Source organism: Myxine glutinosa, chromosome 4, assembly GCF_964187855.1.
Source record: "Myxine glutinosa chromosome 4, kmMyxGlut1.1, whole genome shotgun sequence".
In the NCBI taxonomy this organism is placed as follows: domain Eukaryota; kingdom Metazoa; phylum Chordata; class Myxini; order Myxiniformes; family Myxinidae; genus Myxine; species Myxine glutinosa.
This window is the reverse complement of record NC_136264.1, coordinates 37,783,203-37,802,945: the sequence shown is the minus strand read 5'-3', so window position 1 is coordinate 37,802,945 and position 19,743 is coordinate 37,783,203. Positions and strand designations below refer to the sequence as shown.

General features: G+C 42.6%; 1 protein-coding gene across 1 annotated transcript in view; it reads right to left on the bottom strand.

The window, feature by feature from the left end:
* Nucleotides 1-19,743, bottom strand: part of STAB2 (stabilin 2) — a 290,004-nt gene that overhangs the window by 76,465 nt on the left and 193,796 nt on the right. Inside the window, exons 46-49 of the mRNA XM_078775203.1 lie at nucleotides 18,722-18,769; nucleotides 11,505-11,588; nucleotides 11,210-11,359; nucleotides 5,032-5,169 (exon numbers count right to left, since the gene is read on the bottom strand). Coding sequence (XP_078631329.1) covers nucleotides 5,032-5,169; nucleotides 11,210-11,359; nucleotides 11,505-11,588; nucleotides 18,722-18,769 — 420 coding nt within the window. The remainder of the gene's footprint in view (nucleotides 1-5,031; nucleotides 5,170-11,209; nucleotides 11,360-11,504; nucleotides 11,589-18,721; nucleotides 18,770-19,743) is intronic.

Sequence of the window (19,743 nt, the reverse complement as noted above, 5' to 3'; positions counted from 1 at the left end):
TGGTCTTCACCAATTCCAGATACAATTTATATTGAACAAGCATTCTGAGTATTGCGCTGCAATACATGTCCCCTACCGGCAGTCTGTTGTCCGGAAAACTGTTGGGGAAATTACCAAGGGTTATTTACCCACAGGTTCTGAATAGTTCCCAATCGCTAATTACCTCAGGACGGGCTCACCTGTGATTCACACTCGGGACTTCGATTTATACACCTTGCAGACAGGTCAGCAGAAGCACGAGAAAATAAGTTGTTGATAAAGAACCTTTCGAGTCGCTAAATATCAGTAATTTATTATATTTCAGGTTCACGATCAATGATCGATGTGAATATATATGTTGCTCGGCTTGGCTCCGCCCCTCCAGAAAGCGCGTGCTGTGTCGCGCTGTTGACGTTCGCGAGACGAGGCTGAGGGCGCGTGGTGCGGCTTGAGGAGAACTCTAGAATAAACAAGAGATATCCATTTTTTTTTTATTTTCGTTTAATTAACGATATCTGCCAAACCACGTGCCCTATCGCAAATTGCAAAAGGACATTTTAGTAGATTGACATGCTGAACAGATCTGTGAAGTTTCCCCTCGATTGGATCAAAAATGAGGGAGCGGCTCGGTTTTAAAGGTTCATGCTTAAAAACGTCATAACTCTGAAACCATGTGACGCATGACGTCATGCTCCCTGACTTTTTTTGTTCGCCATGGGTATGCGATTCTGCCTGCAAAGTTTGGCCTCGATCTGTTCAGCCGTTGCAGAGAAAAAGGGTTTTTCGTGTTTTCACAAAAAACAATATGACGGCCGAACCACGTGAACAATAACGTCATAAAGATAATTCTCACATACAGTTTTTGTGGTAATTTCATGCTCATGCTCAATAAATTTCAAACTGTATGGATCAAGCATGCTACTTGTCTAATTATGATGCATCATGAAGGCACCGATGACATCATCATGAATATATGTGTTTCTCATGGGGAGTACTTGACAATGAGCGGTGTTTCCATTTTTTCATGGAGAGGTTTCGGAAATATGGAGGTGCAAAGTTTTTTGGGTTTTCCAAGATGGCGCCCAAACCACGTGATCTATGACGTCATGCTTATCATAAAAAATTCTACAGGAGGAGGTGCTCCTATGGTGAAAATGTAGTGTCAATTGGACCAACGGTTGCAAATAAAAGCAAACTCATTCTGTGTGGACAAACAGACAAACAAACAGATGAAAAATCACTCATAGAGCGACACTTGGCAAAGCAGAACAAAGTAGATGCCACTCAGTAGAGCATCCTTTTGACCTCAAAAATAATTAATGGTTGAAATCAGTGACCTGATATGCAAATCGTCTTCAAAGTTTAAGTTAATCGGATTAAAATTGACAATTTTAGAAATTTGGCCGATGTTGACCTTTTGGCCTATGTTGTTGATCTCAGCAGTAGTTGGTGGTTGGTTCCACTAAACTGATAAGAAAATCCTTATCAAATTTCAAGTCAATCGGGTGAAAATTGAGGATTTTAGAAATTCCAAAAAATTGGTTGACCTTTGGCCGATGTTGACCTTATGACCGACCTATGTTGATCTCAAAAATAGTTGGTGGTTGAATTCAGTAAGCAGATATGAAAATCCTATTCAAATTTCAAGTCAATCGGATGGAAATTGAGAATTTTAGAAATTTGAAAAAAGTGGTTGACCTTTGGCCTATGTTGACCTTGTGACCTATATTGATCAAAAAGATAGATGGTGGTTGAATTCAGTTAACTGATATGAAAATCCTATTCAAATTGAAAGTCAATCGGATGAAATTGAGAATTTTAGAAATTTGAAAAAAAGTGGTTGACCTTTGGCCTATGTTGACCTTTTGGCCTCAAAAATATATAGGATTTTGTCGGACCACAAAATCTACCATTTGGTGAAGTTTCGTAATCGGTTTAAATTTGTGACCTGTAGGCAAGTATAAGTGAGCATACAGACAAACACACACACATACACAAACCCAAATGCAATACCCTCTCCTCTGGCGAGGGAATTTACTAAAAATTTAAACTGTTAAATAAAATGCTCATTGTAATCAATCATTCTTGATTGACTTCATTTATTCAGCTGTTGTAGTCCACCTCATCAAACATATAATTAGCTGTTTCACAATCCACTCAAATATATAAAGTATTTATTTATTATGTCTGTACGTAGGATGCACCCCAGTATCTGCAAGCATGCCCAAATAATATATACTGTCTATATTAATTTACATATTTAATATATGTAATTTAAAAGAGGCTTTTCTGGCTAAACAGTTGCATAGTCTGCCTATTAAGCATTAGCTTATCAGAGATACAGCCCCCTCTCCATAGGATTGTACTCCAGCCAATAATGGCAAGATCATTTAATAGCCCAAATCCACCCCAGAGGGAATATCCACGGACATGCGTTTCGGGCTTGTTGGCCCTCATGAAGGATACCTTTTTATGTAAAAAATGTAAAAAAACAAACAAACATTTTAACAGAACTTGAGACGTGCACTTCAAACCCATGGCCAAAGCACGCAGTTCAACAAGACTGTCCGACAAGGATACACATGTACCTCAGCCCGAAGGCTGAAGTACATAGTCAAACACACAAAAGTAAACCCGAAGGGTCATAAGCATAGTCATACAATTGGAACACTCCTCAATAGGAGTTGGTCTTCATACCGTGAGCGAGGAGCAGAAGTTCCTCCCCAGAGTGAACAAGACATTAAGTTGAGATCAGACCCCATTACTGTCGTGGGTACCAGTAAACAAGTGCCACACCATGCATCCTGACCAACAGTGTCCTTTCCTCCTGACAAGGTGGAAAAGATTCTGTCAACCCTCGACTCTGATTCTGCAACTGGACCTGACGGCATCAGCCCACGGGTCCTAAAATCCTGTTCTTCCGCTCTTTCACTCCCTCTCTCTGTTCTCTTCACCCTCTCTTTTGCTCAAGGTCAACTGCCATCTGCTTGGAAATCAGCCAACATCACCGCTTTGCACAAAAAAGGTGCAAAAACAGATCCTAGCAACTACAGACCAATCAGCCTTCTCCCAATTATCAGCAAAGTCATGGAATCCATCATTGCTTCGGATATGAAATCTTTCCTCTTCTCCAATGGCTTGATCTCTGATCATCAATTTGGTTTCAGACCAGGTCACTCTGCTCTGGACATGCTGCTTCTGCTGTCTCAACAATGGATGGAGGTCCTCAATGCCAAACAGGAAATTAGAGCCGTCTCCCTCGACATATCACGTGCCTTCGATACGGTCTGGCACCCCGCTCTGCTCATCAAACTCTCCTCCTTTGGTATCCATGGAAATCTCCACGCATGGCTGGCGGGCTTCCTCTCTATTCGTCGTCAACGTGTGGCCCTGAATGGGTTTCTCTCATCTCCTCTTCCTGTTCAGGCTGGAGTTCCCCAAGGCAGTGTTCTGGGCCCTGTGCTTTTTCTGGTCTTCATCAATGATCTCTCTGACTCTCTTGAAAATCCTCTCTATCTCTTTGCTGATGACTCCACTCTCTGCCGCTCCATTCCTCATCCCTCAGATCGGCAGTCTGCAGCCTCCTCACTCTCTGCAGACCTGGACAAAATCACAGACTGGGCAAACAAGTGGAACATGTCTTTCAATCCTGACAAATCTCACACTCTTACGATGTCTCTCCGAAAAGACTGACTGGACAACCCTCCCATATACTTTCTGAATAATCCTCTCCAAGAAGTTTTGTCACTCAAGCTTTTGGGTCTCACTATCTGCCATGATCTTTCCTGGGAAAACCACATTTCCAAGCTGGCCTCCAAAGCCAGTCGCCGACTGGGCATCCTCCGTCGTGCGAAGTCCTTCCTTGGCACACCTGACCTCCTCACCACATACAAGGCTTTCATCCGCAGCTCAATGGAGTACTGCTCTCCCCTCTGGGCTGGTGCTCCTGCCTCACACCAAGCTCGTCTTCACGCTGTTGAAACCAAAGCGTTCAGAATCATTGGAATCTCCCGCGATGACGCTATCTCCGAGGGCCTTTCACTTAATCACCGCAGGCAGGTTGGTGGTCTTGCCGTCTTCTACCGACTCCTCTCCGGCCTTGCTCCCCCAGCTCTCTCTGGGCTCTGTCCCCCAAATATTCCTGCAGGTCGCACAAGATCTGCCTGCAACCCTCTTATGGTTAAACTGCCAAAATCAAGACTCTCTGCTCACCTTCACTCCTTCATTCCTCTTTTCTCCCGCCTCTGGAACAAACTCCCTCACTCTCTTCAATCCCATTCCTCCCTCCAGGTCTTTAAAACGGCTGTTCACCACCATCTCTTATCTTCCCCAATCCAAAACCTTGATCTTTTCTACCCCCGCTAATTTCACCCCAAATCCACTTTTTTGAGGTGACTTTTGACTTCTTTCCTGGAAGTCCTTGGTGTCCTTGCGTTTTATACCTATACTGCCTCCCCCCAGGCCCTCTCCCTCCAAAAACATCTCCCGATGTCCCTGCTCTCAAATGTTGTGTTTGTGTGCTTCCTCCCCTTCTCTCCCCATCTTGTCGACCGCTCCCCTTTTTATATACTTTGTTTGCTTGTTTGTTTGATTTGTTTGATAAATGTTAGCTCTTTCACGAGCCTCGACTCTGTACACACAAAAAAAAAAAAAAAAAAAAAACAGGAAATGCGAAGACCAACAAGCCCTGCTTCCTTGCTTGACAATCAGCATTTAAAAGGATGGAGCACGGACAAACAACACTGGGAAGGCAATGGGAAACTACCTAGTATAACCCTTGCCAAGAAAGTGATTTGGCATTACCAATGCTCTATTAAGTGTATGGTGTATGGTTGGTGTACATCAAAAACACCAAAACACACACATTTGAGTCAAGTAGAAAACGTATTAAATTAGATGTGAAACCAAAATAAATTGTTACAATATGAAGCCAAAAACACTTTCTGGAGATCTTGACTTTGAAAACAAAAAAATAAGCTAACCTAAAAAAATCTGAAGAATAGTAAAGAAAAACAAACCACAAACACAAACGGTCACACACTAAAACCTTACCATGGAAGTTGAAGGGTCCACGCCAAACACCTGCAGCTTATTCGGCACAAGTATCCGGTCAATGACGTGTATCACACCATTGGAAGCCACTTGATCACTTTTTACGACATGTGCGTTCCCGTTGAAAATCACGCTGCCCTGCACTCAAGCAATGAATCAGTGTTGGTGATTAGTGATGAATGCACATGTCATCATGGAGTAAATATTTGATCGGTCAGACTAAATAATGACCATTTTTAGGGCAGAACTAACAATATTCCCCCATCTCCTTGAGATTTAGTTATTCATTACTTCCTTCATTCTACGTGTGCTTCTCCCTGAAATTAGGAAGTGATATCCTTCTCCATTACATTACTTTTCCCAGTCCCAACTCGGCTTTGTCCCCTTCCCTCCATCCCACTCCTGCTGGCTTTGTGATCCATCCCATTTTCCTTCTGTTCTTCCTTGCCAGCATCAAAACCCAAATCGTTTGCCTCATTCCAAAATAAAAGCAAATACAGCGCTGTTTTCTTTTGGACAGTTGAGAGAGGCCACATTTTCACCCTGGCCTTCATATGTTTGTGATAGAGAGCTGCAAATTGAGCAACAGAAATGCAGGCCAGCTATTGATATAAGCTTGCATCCAGTGGAATCTTCTTCCATACCTGTTTCTGCCATCTCTATTTATTATTCCCACAGCTCAGATCTCCCACCATTCAAAGCACCTCCCACCTGTCCCCGCATCTCACTAGCCAACCCCCTTCCCTCAGGTCACCAGTGTCAATTGTCTATGCCCTCCTCCATTCTCATAGCTCTCCCACTACTTACTTCATAATCATTTATCCTCCATCAAATTCTTAAATTCCCCATTTCTGTTCCTCTTTCCAACCTCATTATGTGAGCCTCTAATGTTAGAGGGCTTCAAAGTCTCCTCCGCATATTCTGACATAAGCGTCCGCCCGCAGCATGTTTCCGGCTCATGAACCCCACCTCTCTGGCGATTTGACAGACGAGCTCTCATTCTGTTATTGGTGTGCTGTATATGTTCATAACTTCCTTCACCACAATGCCTCACTGCCCTGACACCACCTCCATGAAGTATATCTGACTTTGTGTTTTTCTTCATAACAACCTCTTGTTTCTATGTATGGTTTACCGTCCTCCAACAGTGATGACTCCTTCTTCAGACATGGATGAACATGGACTCCCATTGAGGTGTCAGTTGCCACCATGTCAGTTGCCGGTGTGACAGTCCCCAAACTGTAATCTTTTGCAAAATAGCATCCTTTATCTTTTTAGACTTTAATCTCTTCAAATGTCAGTTCTTTGTTAGATTTAGTCATGTAAAATATTACACTCAAACCCGTCCAGCTTCTCCTCTGCTTCTCTTGGCTTTTCTGATAATTCCCATGTAAAAGTGTTTTTCTCATCACCAATCTTTAGAGAATAAATGTTGTGTATGGCAGTTTAGTAAGGTCCTGTGGCCTTGTCTGAAGTCCACCATCTCCCATAATATACTGTATATATTTTTGCACACAAAATTGAGGCTCGTGGAGGAGCGAGAATGAAGAATAGATAGAATGGTGGCGTAATGGAACAAAAGGAACAGTAGAAAGAGAGGGAGGGATTACACCAAGAGCAGGGTTGAGGGACAAATTAGACGGAGACTTAGAGAAATAAGGATGTAGAGAAGAATGAGGGCTCGAGGACACATGGGTTGGACAAGATGGATACATCTGCAAATTCTCAAGAAGGAAAAACTGGAAGCTTGGAAAGAGGTGGGCTTGGGGAAGGTTAACGAGGGTAGAAAAGATCATGGTTTTGGATGGGGAGGCAGGGGGAGGGAGTTCCTGACATCAACAGTTCCTGAAATTCCTCCCTTAAAAGACAGCTTTCTCTCCTTCACGAGTTCATCCCTACAGGCCTCCAATGGTTTATTTTTGGGGGTCTTTGATATTGTCTGGCACTCAGCTTTGTTGTCCAACCTGTATGCGAGCAGAATTAAATGGCCTCTCCTTGAATGGTTATCAGATTTGATATGCAAGCAGAAAAAAAATGGATACTCTGTGGCAGTCTGTCTCATGTTCTTCCTCTTGATGCTGGTTTTAGGTCTGACCTCAATCTTGGTCTCCATGAATGATGGAATTCATGGTCTCCATGAATCTCCACTTCCATGGAAAATCCTCTGTACCATTTTGCTGATGACCCTGCCCTGTGCAGAACAGTACACCACACTTTTGAAGGACAGACTGCTGTTGTCTATAGACCTTGTAAAATAAGTTGTTGGTCAGCTGGCTAGATCATGTGTTCGAGTGCAAACAAAATTGCTGTCATTCTGTCAGTTGACAAGGCTTGGCTTTTGAAACCCCACAGTTTACTCCTCTGGCCATCTCCTGGAAGAGATGAAAAGGCATTGTGAGACCTGGAGCTCCCGGGCCTCCCAGTCGATCGCAATGTGTCTTGAGTGGACCACATCCTGAAACTGCCCCATAATTCTTCAGTATTCCCCACAGTACTAACCAAGAGGAGGCTGATGGATGCTCTGGCATTTCCATTTGCAATGTATGGATGGAAATTGTGGATTGTGAATAAGAAAGAAAATATAGAAGGATTGATAGTTTTGAAACGTGGTGTTGGCGATGAATATTTAAAAAATTCATGGACTGACTGCAAGAAGAATAACTATATCGATGCTTGAAGAAATTAGACCACCATTTAAATTGGAAGTGCGGATGATAAAACAGAAACTATCATATGTTGGACACATCATGTGTGCAGAAAACGAAAGTCTGGAGAAGTCAACCGTGCTGGTTATGGTTGAGGGAAGAAGAGGGAGAAGCAGACCATGGATGGGAAGCTCGAGCCGAAATCAAGCCGCCTTCATAGGGCTACGCCCACTAACGAGTTGAGTACCAGCTTGAGTACCTTTGAGTACCAGCTTGCTGGGATGAATGATCCCGGTGCGTACCCCGGTTTAGAATAGGTACACCGTATCCCTGCGCATCGTAAGAGGCGACCAAGGGTTGGCGTCAGGAAGGGCATCCGGCCATAAAAACATTGCCTCAAACAGGGAACCATGATTGTCATGGGGCCCGCAAGGCTAACCCCCGCTCTAGCGGGGAAAATGGCCTTAAAACGATCATTCATTCATTCATTCCACAGAACAATTCCCATTCTGAGCCACTCAGAGCTCATTGCTGTGTATAAATCCTTTATCTGATGGATCATGGAATATGGGTCCGCATATCCAGGCTGTCGTAGCGGCTTCCCCTCTTGCTCTCCAGGATTTTATCAAGCCCAAGGCTTTCCATGTCTTTGGCATCTCTCGAAGGAAGATGAGTCCCAAGGTCTGTTTCTCGTCCACTTTGGCCAGTTTGGTTGAATAGGTTTTATATTGCCTAATTTCTGGCATTGCGATCGTGCCCACTATTCCCCCCAGTTTACCCATATCGCATGCATTCTAGCAAAATCCCATACCTGGTTGTTACCTTTGCCAATTCTTATCTGGGCTTTCACCTCAGTTTCTTCGTCCCTCTATCATGCCCCTCCCTCCAGTCTTTTAAGAGTGCTGCCTATCATCACCTCATGCATTCTGCCATGCACACACCTGCTCCCTAATACTCTCACTGAGCCCCCTCCACTCCCCTTCTGCCTGTTCCTTTCTGCCACACATACAGTGCATACAGAAAGTATTCAGACCCCTTCACTTTTTTCACATTTTGATATGTTGCAGCCTTATGCTGAAATCGTTTAAATTCATTTTTTCCCTCATCAATCTACACTCGATACCCCATAATGACAAAGAGAAAACAGGATTTTAGAAAGTTTTGCAAATTTATTAAAAAGAAAAAACTGAAATATCACATTGACATAAGTATTCAGACCCTCAACTCAGTACTTAGTTGAAGCACCTTTGGCAGCGATTACAGCCTCGAGTCTTCTTGGGTATGACACGACAAGCTTTGCACACCTGGATTTGGGGATTTTCTGCCATCCTTCTCTGCAGATCCTCTCAAGCTCTGTCAGGTTGGATGGGGACCGTTGGTGGACAGCCATTTTCAGGTCTCTCCAGAGATTTTCGATTGGTTTCAAGTCAGGGCTCTGGCTGAGCCACTCAATGACCTTCACAGAGTTATCCCTAAGCCACTCCTGCATTGTCTTGGCTGTGTGCTTAGGGTCATTGTCCTGTTGGAAGGTGAACCTTCGGCCCAGTCTGAGGTCCTGAGCGCTTTGTTTCAGGTTTTCATTAAGGATATCTCTGTACTTTGCTCCGTTCATTGTTCCATCAACCCTGTCTAGTCCCCCAGTCCCTGCTGCTGAAAAACACCCCCACAGCATGATGCTGCCACCACCATGCTTCACCGTTGGGATGGTATTGGGCAGGTGATGAGCGGAGCCTGGATTCCTCCAGACATGACGCTTAGAATTGAGGCTAAACAGTTCAATCTTGGTTTCATCAGACCACAGAGACTTGTTTCTCACAGTCTGAGAGTCCTTCAGGTGCTTTTGTGCAAACTCCAAGCGGGCTTTCATGTGTCTTTCACTGAGGAGAGGCTTCCGTCTGGCCACTCTGCCAGAAAGCCCAGATCGGTGGAGTGTTGCAGTGTTGGTTGTCCTTCTGGAAGTTTCTCCCATCTTCACACAGGATCTCTGGAGCTCAGCCAGAGTGACCATCGGGTTCTTGGTCACCTCTCTTACCAAGGCCCTTCTCCCCCGATTGCTCAGTTTGGTCGGGCGGCCAGCTCTAGGAAGAGTCCTGGTTGATCCAAGCTTCTTCCATTTAAGAATTATGGAGGCTACTGTGCTCTTTGGAACCTTCAATGCAGGAGAAAAATGTTTTGTAGGCTTCCCCAAATCTGTGCGTCGACACAATCCTGTCTCTGAGCTCTGCAGGCAGTTCCTTCGACGTCATGGCTTGGTTTTTGCTCTGATATGCATTGTCAGCTGTGAGACCTTATATAGACAGGTGTGTGCCTTTCCAAATCATGTCCAATCAATTGAATTTACCCCCGGTGGACTCCAATCAAGGTGTAGAAACAACTCATAGATGATCAAAAGAAATGGGAGGCACCTGAGCTAAATTTCAAGTGTCATAGCAAAGGGTATGAATACTTATGTCAATGTGATATTTCAATTTTTTCTTTTTAATAAATTTGCAAAACTTTCTAAAATCCTGTTTTCTCTTTGTCATTATGAGATATTGAGTGTAGATTGATGAATTTAAAATAAAAAATTTAAATTTAAAAATGAATTTAAACGATTTCAGCATAAGGCTACAACATAACAAAATGTGAAAAAAGTGGAGGGGTCTGAAGACTTTCTGAATGCACAGTATATTAATTTCTGATGCCTTTGTGTCCTTTTGTTTCACTGGATCCATTTGATACTGTCATGATGTGAACCTGCTGCCCTCTACTGTTTAGCTCCTCCATAAGCCGATATTTCCATACAAGAAAACAGCACCAACTCTCCTCCTCTTTATTTTCCTTCCCTATCCTCCTTATCTTCTTTTCCTTAAAAAACTTTTTTTTTGGCAATTTATCATTCCTCTCTTGCATGGGTAATTGTAAATAATGGGCAAATCAATGCAACATTTGGGATTGGAAACTGTGACACCAGCATCATGAGTCGCATTTGAGATTTATCTGAACCATCCAGGCAAACAAATCACCTAATTTCCTTCCCTCTGCTCTGCATGCTGTGCTAGCCATTTATATGCGCAAGTCACCTTTGAAGTTTCAGGGAATGCGGGGTGTGGGGGGCTTCACTTGTGAAACTTTCTTTATTGAGTGAATCTTAATTCATGTTTTATTTGAAGTTTCAATTCAGAACATCTGCTCCAACGCCTTTGCAAATGAGCATCTATATGCTGCACTACCAGCATTCCTGTGGGCCTCAGACATCAAAAGGGATGACAAAAGCTAACAAGTGAAATAAATTAAAAAGAGAATAAAACTTTTTGAGAGAAATTTTAAAATAACAAGTTTACTTATTAAAAGCAACACAATATTTTCCCTTGTAAAAACTACCATTAATTAAATAATGATGAAAGTGCATCCATTCCTCCAAATTCTATTTATTGAAACTTATGTGGTGGACATATGGACAGACAATATAATTTGTTCTTATGACAGTTATTGCAAGAGAGTATCAGAAACCCCATATCATTCCCATCTCCATATTTCCTCATTTAACCTACTGGTGAGGTCGTCAGGCGAATCAGGTCTCCATGTGTGCTGCGCACTTGTTGCTTATCTTGCATGTCTATGAGGAAGAGTTCACTGCATGCCACAATGTGGTGGCGCAAAACTTGGAGCATCTGCCCATTTTTAGACCATTGGTTCACCAACTTTGAAAACAAAAGGACAAAAGATTGGGACAATAATCATCAAAAATATTCGTTAATTCTCACGTGCATGTAGACTTATGCAAGGGTTTGGAGAAAATGATACTCGTCTTAAACATCATTTCGGATCATGGACTAGATACTTTACCTGTCTGTCAGTGACTAAGGCTTTATGACTTGGGACTAGAACAGTATATGGCCCAGGACCAGAAAGGTCAGCAATCCTGGATGCCTGCAAAGCATGACAAAAAAGTTATTTTTTAACACCTCAAAGCAAGTCTCAAGGTTTTAAAACAACAAATACATTCCCTGACTTATCAACTTAATGGATTTCTTGAAAAAGTTTCTGAAACACAAAAGTTTTCAATTATTATTATTATTATATTAACAACTAGCCGAATGCACCTGGCGTTGCCCGGGTTATTTTTGAATGAATTTACTACTATAATTCAGCTTTTACTCGCAGCCATAGAAGATTGACTACTATAATTCAGCTCAGCTTTTAATTGTGAAATGGGCCCAGCCCGGACGAGGTGGCCTCGACTGGCCTCGCCACCTAGCCTATAACCTTCCCGGGGCCCGTCCCGACATTTTTGGTTCTTTTTGAATGAATTTACTACTATAATTCAGCTTTTACTCGCAGGCGTAGAAGATTGACTACGATAATTCAGCTCAGCTTTTAATTGCGAAATGGGCCCAGCCCGGCCGAAGCAGCCTCGACCAGCCTCGCCACCTAGCCTATAACCTTTCCGGGGCCCATCCCGACATTTTTGGTTCTTTTTGAATGAATTTACTACTATAATTCAGCTTTTACTCGCGGCCGTAGAAGATTGACTACTATAATTCAGCTCAGCTTTTAATTGCGAAATGGGCCCAGCCCGGCCGAGGCGGCCTCGACCAGCCTCGCCACCTAGCCTATAACCTTCCCGGGGCCCGTCACGACATTTTTTGTTTTAGAGGTTTCCTCCTATCTTTCACCGTTCAGGAGATTTCACCGTTCGCGTGCAGACAAACAAACAAACAAAAACTTTCTTTTATATATATAGATAGATAGAAGATAGAAGATATAACAGCAGTTACAATGACTCTATCCAACAACAAGACATGTAAATGTCTGGGATTACGAAGCAATCACCAAGGGTAAGCCTTCCCCTGACTGAAGAGATTACACTAGGTGATCGCCAGCGGCTTACCCATGGACCGTCAGCCAACGATGGCCAAGTTTTTTTCGGTCCACCATTTGACCTTGACTTTCAACATTTAGGGATATAGTGTAAATTGAGAAAATGCATTCCGATATGACAAACTTTAATCGCGTTATGGTGAAATATGTTAACACGTCTATAACTGGATCATCACCTTAAAAATTAGGTCAAGATCAAAAGCAATATCTCAAACCCCGCAAACATTTTATTTCTATTATGGATGCAAATTTGCATTTTGAAAGTCCCAGCAGGATCCGAGATACAGCTCGGAATTTGCTAGAAAAAGGAGAAGAAACCCAAATGGTGGTTTAATACTGCTAGGGGTGTAAGACCTTAACCTTTAAACAAGAGGGTATAACATATATTACGTTTAAATGCGACCTGCTCTTTTTTCCCTTGCTTTTTTTCAAATACAGCATCGACACTTGTGTAAGAGCTAACGCATTGAACATGAAAACATGCACAGACACATAAAACATACAATGAAGGGAGCAGGATATATGAGGGGGGAGGGAGAGGGAAGCACACAAGCACAACAACAGTAGAGAACAAGGACATTGGTCGATCTGTGGAAGGGGGAGGGCTTTAGGCTATCTATTTAGGGCAATTTCGTTTTGATCAGACAAACCTTAGTTGAGTTATGGCGAGGAAAAAAATTATATGACCAGGTCATGACCTTAAAAATCGGTCAAGGTCAATTTTTAGGTCAACGTCACATACTTTATTTTCACATTATTTGTGCAAAATTTCACTTCGAAAGTCCCAGCCAGCTCTGCGATACAGCTTGGAAATTTGTACAGTTTGGAAATTTGGAGTGTTGAGAGTGCAAGAAGAAGAAAACAATTCTAAATGGTGGTTTAGTACTCCTTGGGGTCGAATAAACTCTGTAGTACCATTCAGAATTGGGGGCGCTAATTGTAGAAACAAATCCTACAACAGCAATAAGCCTTCCCCTATGCTATAGGAGGAGGGGGAGGCTTAACAATTAAAAATGTTAACTAAGGGTACAATGATGCCATGGTGCGGGTTGCGATAAACTATAATATGTTTCCAAGGACATAGTGGGGTGGTGGGAGGGAAATTGTGTTGAATTGAGAGAAATACGTTTTTAAAGTAGGGAAAAACAAGGAAAGCAAAAATAAAGGGGATAATGTTTGGGAGGGGATAAACGTAATGGGAAGGAAATAGGGTGTACGAGGCAGAGGGTTAAAGGCGAAAGCAAAAAATAAAGGAAGTGATCCCAAAGCTGCAAAAAATCCCAAACCTACTAACTTGTTCATCATGTTTAAAAGAAACATTAAAATGGAGTTACATAACTGTCAAACGTAAGGGGATCATTTGACTTGATCACAAAATTTGAAAGTGTGATTTTTTTTGTATTCAGAAATGTCGACTCATGAAGAAGATTAACAATAGAGGGCGGAAGGTTCATAGATAGACCAGTAGCTAGGGGATAAAAGAGGAACGAGAAGACAACAACACACACAAATAACTTATGACATAAAGGAAAGAAGCAGGAAAGAGGAAGAGGTTGGTCAGCGAGAGAAGAGAACAGAGGCAGGTATCAGCCAAAGTAGGAGTTCATGATGGGTAACACTTCTCAAGGATATCGGGAAGGGTACCACAAAGGTCCATTCCAAAATCGTGAGCATAGAGGAGTAAAGGAATGGAGGTTAGTGAACATTCAGCTTAAGTTTGGGGAGGATAACCAGGTGTTGGATTCCATAAGAATCCATCTTTATGAGCTGGAAGACAACTGAGGGATGAGACGGTGGGAGGAATGAGGCCAGAAGTGTGGCGATAAAAAATTGAGGATCCGTCATTCTTGCTGGAATGGGCGAGAAGCAAAATTTGGATTTGACAATTGTGCCGTGATGTGTCAATAACATGGAGAGCCTTGGACTTGATTGCCTCTGTAGAAGCCAGGTTGGTTATTACATTCACCAAGGACCAGTTGCGATGGATTGTGATGCCTTGCAGCTCCAGGGACTTCATCACCGCCATGGGTTTGCCGATATAGACGGGAGGCTCGAAAGCTGATCCTTGTAGTGAGACAGAGTGAGAGCATTGGATTTTAGTGGTTTGAAATACATGTTTCTGGGAACAGAACGTCTGATTTTGTGAAGAGATGGATACTGCTGCAGTCTGTCCCTCAGAGGTACGGTGTACTATTTTGCATCGAGTGGTGCCATCCAAAAAATGGTGCAGAATATTATCCGGTGAAGGGGCAAGGCCATTGATATATAGCGGTACCAATAATAAGGTCATTCCCAAAATGGGACACCAGCTTCAAGAGGGTGATCGAAAGACAACACCATTAATATCAACCTATTGTTTCTGCTCATAGAAGAAAATATGAAAACCATTAGGAGACAGCTTAGAAAACAAAGCTGGGTCCAAGACATTAGCTAAATATTGAGGGATAGCCAAAAATCCAATGATCAGAGATGAGAGAGTTGGAGAAGAGATAACACCTGAGGTCTGCAACAATGATTTGCTTTTGATAGGTAGAAGGTTGACCTGTCTATAATTTATTGTTTCAAACTCGGAACTTTTATTGTGAAAATGAGTATTGTTTGCAACTTTTCAAGATGAAGGTAGGAATCCATATAAGAAAAACCTGCAGAAAAATGAGGAAAGAGGAGACCATATAAGATGTTGATGCACAGTCCTAGAGGATTACAATTGTAGGGCCATCGGGATGAGTTGATGAGGAGGTATCAATATTGACGATCATTTTCTCAACCTTATTGGGAGGGAGGTTTGACTGCAGGTGAGCATGAAGTTTGGACCCAATTCATCAAGGACTTTTACACACTAGTTTATGGCATGTGCGGAGTGACTAAAGGTTCCTCCAAAGTTGGGTTGGCCTTCTTGGTGGAGTACATTAGCTGCAATAATAAGATGAGAGTACAATTGCTTTGCCACATATGCCTCTGCAGATCAGAATTGTGATGATGAATAATAATATAATTGTATGTGATGAGAAGACCTGGAGAGGGGCGAGAAAGCAAGAAAGCAGTCCATTGAGAAAGGAATTCCATAAACTGTTGAGATTGCAGAAGTTGATGAGTTGGTGGTCCAGTCTGTGAGAGATAAGGTAGATTTCAGACCATACCAATCTGCATTGTTGAACTGCTCTCTGATAAGCAGCAAGGAGGCAAACACCATCACTCGGCTGTGATAAGAAGAGCCAAGTCCAACTGCGAAACTCTAACAACCAACAATTGTCATTTGGAGGGATGGAAGTCGGAAAAGAGACAGACTGAGTAAGGAAAGTTATTTCGCAAAAGGCCGTGGCTGCAATACTGTGAACTATAGTTAATGACTGACTCCTAGAAAACCAACATGGTGGCAAAATGAAGTATCCACAGATTAAAAGGGTCAGATAGGGGCAGTTGGGAAGGGAGTTATGATGTTATACCACAACACCACCACTACTATGTGATCTGAGTCCATCAAAGCAGAGGAGGGATAGTTAGAGAGGAGACAGTTGAGTTGAGAACATCCGGTGTGAGACATTTTTGGGATTAGAGCCTTCGGGAAGTGGGATATATGGTGGAGGGAAGGAGGAAGGTGGAAGGACAGACAAGGGGCTGTTGAGCTGAGGTAGGGATGTGGGTTGGGGGGGGGGGGGGTCAGGTGTATATTTATGTGGAATGGTGGGTGGAGGATGGTGGGGTGGGGTTGCAGGAGGTTCTGGGAAAGGGAAGAGCACCAGCGGATTTTTGGGTGGGGCACTGGGGGCCAATGCCCCCTCCTTTATTTTTTTTCAGTAGTTTACAATTAAGATGAAAAACATCCCGTATTTAAACGTGAGTAACAAAGTGAAATGGAACTCAAGTGCGTGGATTTCTTCCTCCAGCCACAGCAGATATCGCGGTATTTGAATAGGAAAAGCAGATTTATAACAGACTGATAAAAAATTACATCTTATTCACTCAGAGAAGCACACAAAGGAATGAAAAAGAAAATGAATCATTCAGGAATGAGGAGACATAAAGAACTGTTTTGGTAATATATTTTTGCTTGTTTATATAAAAAATTTTTTAGCGATCAATACAACAAAATATTAAAATAAACAAGGGAGGGATGTGTGGGTGCAATCTTCTTCTTCTTCAATGGCCACGATTATCGCAACTTTCTTGTGGGGTCGGCTGGGGAAAGTTTGGCCCAAGTTTTCACGAACCGGCTGGCCAGGCCTGCTGTTCTACTAGTTAGGGCAAGAATTTGGAATTTAGCCATGGTGCCGGAAATAGATCGTGTATTCTTCGCGAACGACACCATGGGATATTTAACGTCCACCAATGAATGCTAGCAGATGGGCCGCCCGGTTTAACGTCCACCTGAGGGACGGCACACACAATCACACATTGATGAATCACCCTGGCTGTGAAACACCAGACTGACAGTTTATAGTTTGGTCGGGACTTGGACCCAGGCTAGACAGCTTAGAGGGTAGTGCACGTACCACTAGGGCCTATCCATCCTGTCATGTCATGTCATGTCATGTCATGTGTGTCCATCCTGTCAGCCTAGGCAGTGTAGGTGCAATGACTATCACCAAAAAAGTAAGTATTTTAGGGAAAGTTTTGGGGTGATGAAGGAGAGTAGAGAGTAAAGAGATAGGGACGGAGAACAAGGTGAAAACTGGATAACGCCAAATAAATTACAAACACAAACTAAACAAAACAAGAACAAAAGTCTAACAGCAGCGTAGCCGGGCTTGTAAAATATTATAAACCACAAACACGTATGATTAGCTTTTTAAACAGTCGTTAATGCTGTTCATAACATTAAACAAAGAAATTTGGAGGAATCCAGACATCCGTGAGGTAAATTTTACTTCCAGAACTGAGCAAAGATCTACTGTAATCTAGATGATACCACACAAGGGTTGGAATTGTGCTCATTTACCAAGCAGCTAGCTAGCACTTGCCAAGCCAGCCGTTCCCAGTAATGGTTTTGAATGAAGCGCTTGCTCAAATTCTTAAACCACTTGGCGATCTCTCCACAAGAACCTTGGTAAATGAACACACACCCAATGTTCTTGAGACCCCACCATAGATCGACTGTAATCTCTATACCCCAAAGAGGAATGACCTTTCCTGCCGCTCCCGTAGTGACCAGGCGTACTAGTAAATTGAAATGTCGGTCGGTGGAGTTAGCCATCATAATGACATCATAGACGTAATGACATAACGGACACAAAACTGCCACTACTTTAATATGTAGAAGATGATATATTTTAACTTCCAGTAACTTTGCAGTCACAACGAAGGGATTATTGTTACGATTAGATTTACTATAATATTAACGTTACATTATAATTATTTCGAAAATGATATTACGATCAAAAAACCGAGGCAAATTCCTCACCGAGGCGAGGCGAATTAAAGCGTTATTAATATTAGTACCGTACAACGCTTATCACCGATTCATGAACCATACATCGCTTCAATCCATTAACGACATTGGGATTAAAGTATTATGGTTATATTTACTATATTATTATTTTTATTATTATTACGAGAACGATACTACTGATACGATACACTACTGTATTAAGAAACCTGGGCTTAATTTGTCTGAAGCGGTCCGAAGTTGAGGCATGAAGCCTAAGGCCAATACGTATCATACCGTTTTGTTGGAAGAGTCGTAACACCGATGCTTTCAATACTTGATGGTCATTTTAACAATCGGTTTGTTTGTATTTCACACTCAATGAAAAACGTATAGGTAGAGCATGGCGATTGTGATATATGACAGGTTCGACGATATGTTCGGCATGAACGGCATATAAATCAAAATGGCGGAGTGTGAAGAATCAGCCGCCGTATGCCGTAATGACATCAGACGTAATCACATCACCCTGTCATGTGACCAGATCCTCACCTCTGATTGGTATACGTTTGAGGAGACATACATACATGCATACATACATACGGACGGACAAACACTGTTCTAGACGGCTTTGCCCCATGGGCTACGCCGTAAAAACATGTGGGACACTTGGGGATAGCAATGACCACAATGTTTATCAATGCAATTAACGAACATTTACAACAGAAGGACTCAAGCAAAGTCAAGTGGGTAGCAGCCTTCGGTTTTTGGAAGAGCCAGGCACAGTTTGATTTATAAACAGTTGGTTTAATCTTACCTGCATTTTAAAATAAACGCTCGATTCACCAGGGCTGGATGAAAGGACCTAAAGAGAAAAATGCAAACAAAATACAATTACATTAGAATTAAAAAAAAAGTTATTATACCAAATCAGTGTTAGATTTAGATCAAATTCATAGCATTTCAGTTCTAGTCAAAGCCACTCTAGCCTTTTGCCGGGCCATTAAACTTTAGATGTCCTGCTACTTCTCCCTCAACAATGGATGGAGCCGCTGAATCATAAACATGAAGTCAGGGTTGACGCTCTTGATCATGGCTTTCCACACAGTCTATATGTTTTCTTGCCAAGGGCTTTCCAAGCTTTCTGCCTGTCGCATCCAAGGCCAACATTATTCCTGGCTTGCCAAATTCCTCCACTCACGTCACTCCACCAAATTCCTCCACTCACGTCACTCCACCAAATTCCTCCACTCAAATTCCTGAAGCAATCATATACTTAAATCACGTCGCTAATGTCATGGATGACATTATTTTCTTCATTGTGGGTGACTCCATTTTTACCTCATCTTAGCGATAGTATAGCAGCAGGTACTTCACTCTCTATTCATCTGAAAAGGATCAGACAATGGTCTGACAAATGTAATATGTCATTCAATCTGAGCAAATCTCATACTCTCATCTTGTAATATCTCAAAAACCGACCTATATCTTTCCACAAATCAACCACTGAAAAAAGTTCAGTCCTTTGAGATTGTGCATGGGCCTTTGCATCATTCTTCTTCTTCGTTCATGTGCAGCACAAGCCTGAGTTGTCCGAGGGCACGGCTGGGTCGCTGATGCAATGCCCTCTGCTGATTAGGGCAGGTCATGCATTCAAGCTGCCCTTCAAGGCCTGCCAAAGACTGGGCATCCTCCATCGTGACAAATCCTTGCTTGGTAAATCTGAATTGCTCACAAACTATGCAGCCTTTTCTGTCGCTCGTGGGAAAACTCATCTACCCTCCTACTCATGGTGATGTGGAATCTGAAGCTCTCAACATCACTGGCACCTCCCACAAA